The sequence below is a fragment of the Gracilinanus agilis genome, chromosome 4 (assembly GCF_016433145.1).
Source record: "Gracilinanus agilis isolate LMUSP501 chromosome 4, AgileGrace, whole genome shotgun sequence".
Lineage (NCBI taxonomy): Eukaryota > Metazoa > Chordata > Mammalia > Didelphimorphia > Didelphidae > Gracilinanus > Gracilinanus agilis.
In genome coordinates, this window is record NC_058133.1 from 5,761,250 (window position 1) to 5,774,878 (window position 13,629).

A 13,629-nucleotide genomic window follows, 5' to 3' on the forward strand; every position below is an offset into this window, starting at 1 on the left:
GAGGTGTGCTTTGGGATGGACAAACTTCAGAGTTCACCCACCGGATCATCTATCTTGAATTGAAAAGGAAACTTGACAATGAGCTGGCCCAGAGAGAATGAGTCATTTTTCCCCTTAAAAATCCCCCTCAAGGTTTCCACTATGTGGACACCTTCCTTGCTCTGTTCCCGGCCAGAAGGGATTGGCAGGGTGAGCCAAGGAGGAGGCTAGGAGGGGAGCTGCCTGCCACGTGCAGGCTGTGGGACCCTGGGCAAGTCCTTCAGATGGGGTTCAGCCCATACTAACTGTCTATGCTGTGGCCCAGAGACCGCAACAGACCCTCGAAATAAGCCAGGGCAGACCGTGGGGGACGGGTGCAGACGCCGTGCTCATTTCAGGGATTCCTTCAGTTTTCCTCTCCTCGTGGGTGCCGAGAGCTTTCTGAGCCTGGGAGTGCAGGAAGACAAAGCCGTGTCCATAATTGACAGCCATGGGAGAAGCTGTCCTGGGTGTGTATGTGTATTGGCCCAAGTGCTGCCCTCCAGAAGCTTCACTTCTCCTGCTGCTCACCTGGATGGTCAGGAATTTCAGAGGAGCCGCCCATAATTCAATTATAATGACAAACGTCTGAGTTTGCTCTTTTTGTCCCAGCCAAGTTTCTTGGGACCAATAATGGGAGTTCTGACCCAAGGAGAGCCCGAGAGAGATTTTAGGTTGTCTGGGATAGCCCTCAGGAGTTCTGGGCAGGAAACGTGAGGGCCAAAAGGTGATGTGAGCCATCTGAGCTCACCTAGAGTGGTAGCGATGGGCCAGTGCTGGGATTCCCACTCTGTCCTCTTTCTCCAAGGCCAGGGCTCTCTTTATGCCAACCAGCTGGCCAGGTGGCTGATCCATATGGAAAAGTGCACTTTGAATTCCATTTTCCATGATTAGCAACCAAGGAGAATTAGAAAAATAATAATTACTTGTAAGAGCTTTTGAGTTATGAAGATTTACATCCTAAGCTGATCCTCTGGACAACCCTAAGAGAGAAGCAATTCAAGGATTATGATTTCTCTAAGGCAGCGGTTCCCAACCTTTTTTGGCCTCCCGCCCCCTTTCCAGAAAAAGTATTCCTTAGCTCCCTGGAAATTAATTTTTAAAAAATTTTAATAGCAATTAATAGGAAAGATAAATGAACCTGTGGCCATCACCACTTCCCTGAATCTCTGCAGCACCCACCAGGGGGCGCTAGCGCCCACTTTGGGAATGACTGCTCTAAGAGGTGTGAGGAAACCTGTTGAGAGAGACAATGTCTGTCTGAGGTCCCCAGTGCAGAGTCCTGCTGCCACGATTTCAGAAATCACAGAAGGAATAACCAGTTAGCCATTGGGCCCAGCTTCCATCTCTTCTTGTCTCCTTTTACTTTGTGGGAAGCCGAGAGAAAGACTTGAAGTCTTTGGGCCTCCTTGTCCTCCTCTTGTTGATGAGGAGTTGGAGAAATGCCCTTTGAGCTCAGGGCTCCCTCGAGAGGAACAATGTTTGACCCAGACCCAGCATTTCTAGAATCAAATCTTTTTCTTTCTCCCCCCTTTTCCCCTCCCCCCATGGCATCTTCCAGCCTACATTTGGAAAGGCTGATCTTGTATCATAGCCCTCTGTCGGCAGTATTTTAGGGTGGATAATATTTTAAAAGAGACACACTTCCAGGATCCAAAAAAGATTTTTTAGAAAAGATCTCACCTGCCTGTCCTGCCTCATTTGCAACTGAAATAAAATTGTTAAGAGTCTGTGGCCTTGTGCATGCCTCCCCCGCGATTTCTTATGTTTGTACCCGCCGCCACCTCTTCATTCTGTGGCTCGCAGAAATGGAGACAGAACAAAGAGAGTTTTTTTGGTCGGGCTCACATTTTCATTTTGATTAACAATTTTCTCTCTCTTGTAATTTGCAGGTGTTATTTGGAAGACGGAGCTTCAAAGGGTGCCTGGCTGAACCGGTCAAGTATTATTTTTGCGGGAAGTGATAAGTGGTCAGTGGATCCTCGCGTTTCCATTTCCACATTAAATAAAAGGGACTACAGCCTGCAGATACAGAACGTCGATGTGACAGACGATGGGCCCTACACGTGTTCTGTGCAGACTCAACACACGCCCCGGACAATGCAGGTGCACCTCACGGTACAAGGTACGCTTTGCTCTAGGCTGTGCTCTGTACGGTTCAGTGTTTAGCTACTGAAATGCTTTTGGGCACCTCGTCATCAGGTTCAGGCATTTATAGCATGATTTCTGTTAGTGCTAATCACATGGCCAGATAGCAGGGCAAGAATGAATATGGTTAGACCCAAAGACAATTCATTTTCTATCAGCTTCTTTCTCTTTTTCTACCTTTGAGCTATCGTTCCATAAATCTTTTAAGGTCTCAGGATGGATGCACTAAAATATTGGCATTTATTAGAATGTTTTCCACAGTTCTCTAAAAGTGAGAAGAAAAGGTTCTTCTCTTGTAATCTTGATTCAAGCTCTAGTGATCTCATTTATCTTCGTAGGCTTAAAGTCTTCGTTTATTTAAACCAGGCTGCATAGAAGCAGAAAGGAAGGAGAATAAGAATAAGCTCTAACTAGGGAACTCTGTAGAAGCTTGTGGGCTTCACTCGAACCCACATAATGACAAGATAATGAGATGAAGCCCCCAGCCCCATGGTGGGTGGATGTCTTCTGGAGGATTGATGGGATGGCCTAGAAATACTATCTCTCAGGATGTGAAGGCACGAATGGAGTGAGAACTGCATCGTGGGAAGGAAGACCACATCAATTAGGTCATACATACATCAAAGTGTAGTCACTGTGAAGGGAAAGATAAAGGCAACATATGGAACTAAATTAGCTGCATCAAATTTCAAGGCATCCCATATCCCATTGGTTTCTAATTCTCCAATAGGATCAGGTGTTTCCTCCCATCGGTGAAATTCCCAGCTTATAAGTATATGTGCAAAAACATAATGTTATGAGAGAAGATAGGTGTATTGATAGGAGAATAATTACTCATTTCTAACTTTGTGCTACATTGAATTTCAAGATGTGATACTATCACTTCGATGAGAGGCAGATAGTATTGACACTTACATATAGATTAATTACCTAATATGAGGGTTTTGGGGCAATGCAACCATGAAATATGTTAGTGGAAATGCATTAACCAATGGGATTTCCAAATCCATGTCATAATGAGCCCTTTATTCATTTATTTACTTAACTATATTTCCTTATCGTGCCTACTTCTATGAAGTTTGATTGAATTAATGCGTTTGTAATGAAAAAATAGTAAACTTTGTGAATGTTGCGTCTATTTGCATACAGATTCTTAAAACAATTTATTACTATCGCTTCAGTAAAGTTTAAGTTCTATATCAGACATTCTTTGAATATGAAGGACATAATTGATCTTTGCTCCTTAGTACAAAATAAAAATAAAGTACTCTCACACAATTCTATGGGGTAATAGCCACTAATGTCCTCTAAAAATATGAAATATTTTCAGAATTGATATTATTAATGAAAAGAATAATGACTCAATTCACTGATTATTTCCCCTTTTTGTGGACTTTATTTTTGCAGAAAAGGGAGGGAAGGAAGGGGAAGAAAAGGAAAGAAAGTTGGATGTATTGGTTAAATGGTTGATTTTTCTGTCAAGATGACCAGTATGCAAGTTTTTACCTCCAGCAGATACTAGCTTTGATACCACTGGCTAGACCTTTCAGATCTTGGTTCTCCATACAGCTGTCAAAGTCTTTGAGTTACAGAAGAATTTTTCACCACCAGTGCTAGAAGTTGTTTATGCACACATATACAAATGTGGAATGTATTTTTTGCATAATTGTATAGATATGTGTATATAATATAGCGTATATATTATAGAGAAATAATGAAAATGGTCATTACCTCTATATAGTTTAAGTAATTTCTACTGTCACAGACATGATTGATTTCTCTCTCTTAAATCTTTTTCTTCTTCTTCTTTTCCATTTCCTTCTCCCTTTCTTTCTTCTCCCTTAATAACTATATGATATGTGAAAGCCTTTTCAGTTCAAAGAACCCATAGCCAAGTTGCTCAAATCTCTTTCACTCCCATATGTTTTACAATGCATTTATCATTTTGTTGATTCTGGTTAGCTTAAATAAGAAATAACTCAAAGTCTTTCACCATGGTTTGGCATCAGAAAATAGGCTTTACAGGATCACAGTATTTAGAGTGAAATAATAAGTAAATAAATAGTAGTAGGTTGGTGGTATAATGATTAAGATGGGTTTTAGGTGATTTCTAGGTTCTTGATGTAATAGTCCTTGGGCCAGTTACTCAAAATCCTTCAGATCTGGGAAAGGATTCAGGGAGAGACTGACAAGGTACCAATAAGATGATAAAACAGGGTTTATTATATAACTGGGTCAGCTAAAGGAAGGGAGTGGGATGATCTAACTGGGATAGAGCTAAATTCCTCCCACCAAGGTCAAATAGGTTTCTACACTGATCTCTACCTAAATTTACCCAGCTACCTACACTCTATCCTATCCAGAATCACCCCACCCCCTTTGGTAGTATTTAAGAGTAAGGGAAAGCCAGAAAGTAAAGAGGTCCACTGGGGTTGTAGGGAGAACTCACAACTGTTGTCCTTCAGGGTCTGGCAGGATTCCAGTAGTGTCTCAGTAACATAAAATCCAAAAGGACGGGTAATAAGGATCTGGCTATGTGGTCCACCCATGTAGCTTAACAAACTCAACCTCTTCCTGACTGGTTAAAAGCTTGAAGGATGATCCACTCAGACAGGGTATCCAGAGAGAGCCAGTACCTCCAGAGCAGAATAAGTCCAAGGACTAACTGACACCAGAAAGTCATTGACTCCAGAGTTATGGAATTTTTCTCTTTTCCTCTGCCTGTCACTTCTCACTTTCCCTGATTTCACTATAATAGTTCCCCCTTTGCACAAAGCCAAAATAGTGTTTTAAACACTATTTTTGTATTTGCACACTAACGAACTGATATTTTCCCCTAAACTAAAATTCTTACCCAAAATAACAAACAATCTACACTCATTCATCTTATCCTATATAATACTACCTTACTCTAGGGATTTAATCAAGGAAAGGACAAAGGAAAATTTATACAACAAACAGTTACAAAGTTCAAAGTAGAAATCAAACATATCCAAAAGCAAAATTAATTAAATTAACTAAAAAAATCAAAATAGAAATACAAACACAAATTTCATGCAAAACATTAAAATCATAAATACTACTCTAATTAACTAATATAGCAAAAATATATTACTATTGTAATGCATTAAGAGCAGAGTTAGAAATTTTGAAAAAGTACAATAAGCACAACATTGCATAAGTTTTTACATAAAAGTTAAAACCAATCCAATAAACTTGCTTATGCAAAATACATTTAAAAGTAGATAAAAATTTAAAACAATCTTATTCTAAATTAAACCTAATTACACAAAACTGAATTTTTACATAGAACTATAGGTATATAAAATTTAACCAGTATCAAATATTAAAAACATACATAATTTACATATATACATATGTATATATATACATGCACATACAATATGTGCATGTGCTATACATATATATGTAATATGTGTATGATATTCACACACATATTACATATATACATATGCACTATAATATAATTTTATGATCCTAATTATAATACACACTATTTATACATATTTACATATCTATGTACATATTTGTGTGATATATGATGTGTAACATATGTCATAGGTAATGCATGTTTGTTATGCATGTTGCACTGTATTTTGTAATGCAAGGTAGTACCTTATCAACCCTAAACTCTAAATGATTTAACTATAGCCCTATCTCAATATAATCTTCTAAAACTAACCTTATCCTATTATAATCCTAAACTAACTAAAATCTAAACTAAATCCTATATTAAGTAACTATTCATTGTTAGTAACTACCTATCCTATAACTAATTATAACATTGTTAGTCCCTAACTATATATCATTTCACTCATTCAACTAGTGAATCAATGTATCTTAACCATGTTTATGTTTTTATGTATATATTTTTGTTATGTTGTTATTTATGCTATGTTATGTTGTGTTATGTTACTGTTGTATGCATTATGCCTACCAAAACTTCAGATTTTCCATCTTCTTATCTTTGAAGAAATCTTCTCCTCTTCTCCAAAGTTCATGGTAGTATTTGGTATTGATGAATGCATATGAATATGTGTTATATTGTTATATTACATTACCCAAATTCCTTAGAAACATTAGTACTTTAATCACTTGATGCTCTTCATTGATAATTTTCTTTAAGTCTTTATCTGCTTAATTTTCACTATAACAAGAGCTAGAAGATATCTTAAAGCTAAGTCAATTCAACAAACATTTATTAAGAACCTGCTGTGTGCCAGGCTGAGCCAGAGTTCAGTTTGCCCAAGCCTACATTTTTTTTTCTGAAGATACTGAAGCCAAAGGTTGCCAAAAACTTAATCAATGATAAAATAATAATAGATACCAAAGCCATAATTTAACTCCCATCCTTCAGCTCCAAATCAGTGTTCTTTCTGCTGCAGTTTATAGTTTTCTGTCCCTTGAAGATTCTGATCTGGCTATTTGAACTTTCTATGATTTTTGGTAAATATATGGTATATATAAATGTCTTTCAATTCAAAATTTTAACACCATATGTGTATGCAATATTTTGATGCAACCAATCATAAAATATAGAGAATAGACTCATAAAGTGATATTTTTCTCCTTTCAAACACTGGATGATCAGACCTCAGAGAAGAAGACAAACCTTTTCCTTCTTTTCAAATATTCTGAATATTAGAGAAGAGAGGAATTGCTGAGAATGTGAAATTCCCAATCAATACAATAAAATCTTATTCTGAAATAGGTTAATTATTAATAAGTATTCTTAAACTTAAAAATAAATAAGAAAAAATAGGAGCAGGGTAGCACAGTAGAAGGAGTGCCACATCTGGAGTCTGGAGGATTTGGGTTCAAATCTACCATCAGACACTTCCTAGCTATATTAATCTGAGCAAGTCACTTAAAAAAAATCTAAACTGAAAAACATTAGCTTGCACAATAAAAATGACTCATTTTGGACAGAGTAGAGAAATGATTCTTTGTTTTATAAAGAGGTCTGGAAAGACATTATTGACCAGCTCCAAATAGGGAATTTCTATATCCTTTAGAAAATAAGAAAAAAAAGGAGTCAGACTTGTTTGAGTCAAATTCAGGATTTAATACTTTTGCAGTGTTTATGGATATAATTATTTATTAGAAACTGATTGACGTTTGGGCAGTTTTCCAATTATACTAACAAAGTTCAGGGGAAAACATTAATAAGCTAAGCAAACCAGCATTATGAGTAAATAAATGGCATAAGAACTCAACCCCATACCAACCACATGTCGATAGACAAAATAACAAATCTGATGACTGCATCTATTCTCCCGCTAATTGGAGTAATGTGTTTGAATCGAGTCTATATTGAAATAGCTTTAAAAGATAGGCTGTTAGCTTGATAACTTGTAAAAATTCTCTTCACCAAAAGAATGTCTTCCAGTTATAAGAGTTGAATTATGAAATAGTTACACTTAATAATTACACAATAATACTATTAAAATCAAATATTCAGTCAGCATTGCCTTGATAAACCTAGCCCCTGTCATTTGTTTTGGCTATATACATTTGGAAGCTATTTTTAAAAGTCTACTTTATCCACTTCTTCAATCTTCTTCTTTTCCTTCCTCTCTCCTTACTGCCTCTTCTTTCAGCTATTTGCTTTCTCTTTTCCCTATTCCTTTTCAATTTCCTTTATCTTATATAAGAAGAAAAGAAATCCCTCCAAAGGGGTTTGTGCACACTGTTTCTTGGAAATATGAATATTGATAAATATGGCAGTTGTAATATAAGGGAAAGAACTATGGGGAGAAGTAGTAGGGATGGATGAGGAAATCAACTAACAAAAACTGGATGCTTCCTCCTTTGGGCAGTATATTTTCCATATTTTGGAGTCAGTTTCATTAGATGTAAAATGAAAAAATGAGTCAGATGCCCTTTATACATAGTTAGTAGTTAATTTATTGAATAAATGAATGTGATTCCTAAGATAGCTTCAAAATCTGCCCCAAATCCAAAATTTTGATTTTACTAGAAGAAAATGGAGACAACTTATTCAACTAGAAAATAGATTGTATCAAGCATAAGGTCTCCGGTCCCACAGTGGGTTTTAAGAACAAGCCTTTTCATTCATCCTTATGTTTTCTCCCCTTCTTGGAACTGGCAACACAAAGTGTCATGAAACTTGTGTAATCTTGCTGAATGTTGTTTGGAAAGGATAGAAATTGAGTAATTGACCCATGTACAAAGTTAATTATGTCATTATCTATAAATAACATGGTGATGCTAAATCAAGTCACCTAATTGACTGTTGTTCCTGGTTCTGTTGTGTGATAATTAATGCACAAAAGACTTTCCATTTCTTTGTTCAAAAAATGTGGAGGCATGGAGAAAGAGAAGAAAATAATGGAACCATTCCCTTGGTTTTTTAAACCCATGCCTTCTGTCTAAGCCAGAAGAGTACCAGGCAAGGCAATCAGTTTTAAATGACCCGTCCAGGGTCACCTAAATAGGAAGTGTCTCAGGGAAGATTTGAACCAAGGTCCTCTTGACTCCAGGCCTGGTGCTCTCTACAATATGCTGTCTAGCTGCCCCTGCACCATTCCCTTATAATCTTGTCACCGCACAGTGAGGAGAGTGGGAAACCCTCTGGTGAAATCGCCAGCTCAGTGGACAGTGACCTCACTCTCCAGGTACTGAGTGATGGTTCAAGCTAATGTCCTCCTTCATGAACCCATCAGTCTATCCACCACCCGGTCCAGCCCCATAAATATTACATAGAGTCGAGATGAACATTCATTGGGCGTGCTGTAGAGAGGCTTCACACTATTACAAATGGCAATGGGAGTCCTTTCCACTTGTGGGAAGCCATTAGCCTATAGAGAACACATCCTTCATCACCGTGTGTCAGACCAAGCCTTGCGTGTTACTTCACAGCTCATGGGGAGCTGAGAAGAAGCTGGCCAACCTCGAGTGGTTCCAGATTGACTGGGCAACCTGCACACACTAACACTGTCGAGATGTGAGAGATGGGAGACTCCCAGCTCAGAGACCTACCCCAAAGGCACCTCAGAGCCCATCTAACTGGACCTTGAATTGTACGAAGGAATGAAGGAAACTTATTAAGCATTTACTGTTCGTGAAGCACTAGGGATAGGAATAGGAGAGTAAGATGGCCCCCTTCTCTAGGAACTCTCATTCTATGAGAGGAGACAACCCAGAGAGAGGGTCACAGCTGCAAATCAGATGGAAAGGTCCAGTGGAAATGCCTCTTTAATGCTATTTCTGCTGATTATGTACATTTATGGCATTGGGCCATTTGACGGTGCCAAGGATTGTGGTAGCAAATGGTTTTGCAGGGACTTTAGAAGAGGGATTCATGAGAGCAGTTGCTGGGCTGCATCTTCTCCAGGGTGGCTTCTTCTGGCTTTCTGAAGGGCTACAAGGACCGATGCTCCAGATTTCTGAGTTCACACTCCTTGGCTGTCTCCATTGGAATCCAAGCAGAGATGGTGGCCAAGGGGGCAGTGTAGGTGGTTTGACTTTGCTTTGCTGGCCACGTGCTGCCTCCTATCTCGTTCTCAGGGGGCCTGGATGCTTTAGCTGAGCAGGTCTTGGACTGGCTGTTAAGTGATGTTTAGCCATTGATGGAGACACCCAGATGTTTTTCATAGAAGCTGTTTCCTTGGATGAAGGCTGTAAGGGGCCCTTTGGAAACAGGACAGGGGTCTTGGGGGAGACCACAGAGTATTTTATATATATATATATATATATATATATTATATGATATGACCCCCATATGTATGTCTCATTTTACAGGTAAAAAATGTGATATAGATAGAAGTTAAGTGACTTGCCCTGGGGTCACAAGCCAGTAATTACATGAGCCTGGACTTGAACTTAAGTCTAACCTAACCACAAGAAACAATTTGTTCATTGGACCATCCAGATCCTATAGAAATGGGTTCAGGATCACATGGCAAATAAATGTCAAAAGCAGTTTTTGAACCAATATCCACTTTAGCACACTACTGACAACACATTTGTGAATCAATACAGATATGTCACACAGGAAGGCTGATAGGCTTCCCAGTCAGCCCCATAAATCCATGACAAGACTTACTGATCCAATAATCCAATCTCAGGCATGGAGGGTCCCAGACAGGCACATTTGCTTGGGAAGGACCCCATAAAAACTCTAGACCCTGAGGTTCCCTTTAAGTCAATGATCCCTGAGAGGATAGGGCCACTCAAAAGCTCTTTTAGAGGTTGGGAGACAGAAGAAAGAGAAGGGAATGGATTTCCAGAAGTGAAGGTGGGACCCAGAAAAGATATGACCACCTCATAATTATTTTAAATCTATAGTTACGGCATACATTTATAGTAGCCCTCAGAGTCACTTAAAGAAAGATCTTGTCTTAGAACTGGAGAATGCCTAGTGCTCTCTGGGAAACCTGTGAATGGGAGGACATTCATTGGATCAAATCTGATGATGAATGTAGAAGGAAGAGCACAAGGGAGAGCATTCATATGAGGAGAGGGAAAGAACAATTTCAGAAAATAATTACAAAAGGAAAGAAAGCAACAACAAATCAGTTGTGATATTAGTGCCCTACTGTACGAGTGTCTGTGTGTTTGGGTTTTGTTACTTTTTTCTGGAAGAATTGAGAACCGTGAGTTCTCTGCAAATTTATATATATATATATATATATATATATAGTTCTCTGCAAATTTAAATATATATAAATAATATATTTAAATATATATATATTTAAATTTGCAGAGAACTCATGGTTCATTCATTCGCTTGTTATATTACCATATCCAATAACTCAACTCCCCTCCTTCTTCTCGCCACTCCTTTAGAGAAGCCATCATTTGACAAAAGATATGTGTATATATGACAATATCCTAGAGATGTGTGCATATCATTTCTCTCTCTGGAGGTGTATGTCCACAATTCAGTCTTCAAACAGTCTTTCTGTTACTGTATAGAATGTTCTCTTGGTTTTGCTCATTTTACTCTTCATCATTTCATGTAGGTCTTTCCATATTTTCCCAAAATTATCCTTTTCGCTATTTCTCACAGCTGAGTTGTATTCTGTCACATTCACGTGCCACACCCTGCTTAGCCATTCCTCAGTGGATGGGAATCTCTTCAGGTTCCGGGTCTTTGTCATCCCAAAGAAAGCTGCTAAAATATCTTAGAATATACAGGCTATTTTTGTTTATCCCAGATCACCTTAGGAAACAAACCTAACAGTGGTATTGCTGGGTTAAAAAAGTATACACAGTTTTAAAACTCTTTGGTTGCCCTTCCAAATTGTTCTCCCAAATGGTTGGATCAGTCCACAGCTCTACCAACAGTGTATTTGTGTCCCCATTTTGCCTCATCCCCTTCAACCTTTGTCATTTTTCCTTTTCATCATTTTAGCCAAACAGATAGCTGTGATATGGCATCTCAGAGTTACATCTCCCTAATCAATAATAATTAACAAATAAGTCATCTGAACATCATAGATGTCTTCCTGGAAGCAAGGCTCCTTTGGAGACATGGAGCCAAGCCCACTGGTTTTCCACATGAGAAAACAGGCTTCGAGATTGAAAGTGGCTTGTCGAAGGTCATGTCGGTAGAAAGTGAAGCTGGAACGTTTAATTCCCAGTCCTCTTGTGTCTGATCTAGCACTCTGAACTTTGTGTCATGCTTGACCAAAGCCCACACTGCAGAACTGGATAATAGAGTGGCGCTCCTCACGTGGCCTCTTTTTTGCTCTAACCAGGAGTAAGTGCATGGGAGAGAGCCCAGACTTCCCTGTGATTCTGCAGCCTCATCATGATGAGATCTCATTTTAAGCACATTTCCTGAGGCATTTGTGGGCTCATGAGTGATCCTTGTTCCCTCCTACTCTGTGGGCTATCTTAGATGCAAATTCTGCCCGGATTGTCCTAAAAGAGGCACTCCTCTGACTTTGTCTTCCCGGGATGTTTGCCTTCTTAAAGCAGTGTTCAGGGCAAAGATCTCTTCTGGAAGAGATTCTGTTTGTTGGTCAGTTTGCCAGTAGTTGCCGCACTTAGTCCTCGGGACAGGACGCTGTCATTAGTATGGGTACCTAGTAATAGTGTATAACTAGTTTTGGCCTCAGGGCCTTGTGAAAGGCTGCTAGCATTTTTTCAGATCCCTGGACTTTTCTCTCCAAGAATTCTTTTAAAAGACTCAGGTTTGGAAAAATCAAGGCATTGGAGGATGAAAGCTGTAAAGGAAAAGAGATTTTGGAGATCATTTTCGCAAGCAACATTTGCTAGTGTTTATATTCCTACACATAGTAGGGTGGAGGCATTAGCTGTCAAATCCCATGAATTTCCTCTCTGCAGTATTCATCAGTGGGGAGTGTTTTCATCCTCCTCATAGGGTTCAGACAGGCACACTAGTGCATTATTGGTGGAGTGTTGAATGGGCGTAAACATTCTGAATAACATTTCTGAGTTATAACTGCAAAGTGAGGAAGGGATCCACAGCCTTTGTTCCAAGGATTCCAGAGCTTGGAATCTGCCTCATGGAAGTCAGAGGCTGAAACAAAGACCTAAACTTGACCCAAAATCTGGTTCGGGTGATTCTTTGTGGTAGAAACAAAATAGGAAAAAATACGTGTGTGTGTGTGTGTGTGTGTGTGTTTGTGCGTGCGTGTGTGTGTGTGTGTTGAGTGGCCAGAGGATGGACATAACCCTGTGATGCAGGGATAGAGTGAATTAGCCTTGTTTTAAGAACTGAGAACTAAGAGGCATGTGAGAGATGCAGAAAGGCTTCCATAAATGGATACAAAACGAAACCATCAGAAATAGGGGAGCCGTAGACACCTTTACTCTGGGGGACTTAAAGGCGGAGTAGCTGAAACCCCAGCAGCGATCCTGGAGAACAGAGAACCAAGTCTGTCAGGCCTTTCTGGGGCTCAGAGGTGGGGGACAGGGAGGGCCAACATGGCGTCCACTAGCAGATGGAGTGAGTGTACCAGATGTTTATATTTAATGGTTTGTTTTTTTCCCTGACAGAGACGTGATGGGAGGTGGCAGGGCAGTCTGAAAATGGCTCTAATGCCAAAACAGAAAGCATCAGACAAATGGATTAAAATACTGCCCCCCCTTCCCTAAGAGGCAAGTGGTCAAAGAGTGACAACAAACAACTCCAATTTAAAGAATCAGGAACCTCCAGCTTCTAAAAAGTAGAGACAGAACATTGGACTTGGAAGAAGGAAAGAAGGAGTTCAGATGGAGCCCTTGACCCTTACTAGTTGTGCAACCCCTGGACAAGTCCCTTAAGGTCTCTTTGTCTCCATTTCTTCAACTGTAAAATGGAGTTAATAATATTCTCTGAGGCCAAGAGTGCTTTGTGTTGTGAGGATCAAATTCAGTGACACTTGTAAAGTGATTAGCACAGAGCTCGGCACATAGTAGGCATTTCATAAAAGCTCATTTCCTTTCTTCCTTATGAAACATGTCCCA

The 13,629-nt window shown here is 39.3% G+C and overlaps 1 protein-coding gene across 1 annotated transcript in view; it reads left to right on the top strand.

The window, feature by feature from the left end:
• The window catches only part of NEGR1 (neuronal growth regulator 1), a 1,016,240-nt gene that overhangs the window by 407,663 nt on the left and 594,948 nt on the right, over positions 1-13,629 (top strand). Inside the window, exon 2 of the mRNA XM_044672722.1 lies at positions 1,911-2,143. Within this exon, the coding sequence (XP_044528657.1) occupies positions 1,911-2,143 (233 nt within the window). The remainder of the gene's footprint in view (positions 1-1,910; positions 2,144-13,629) is intronic.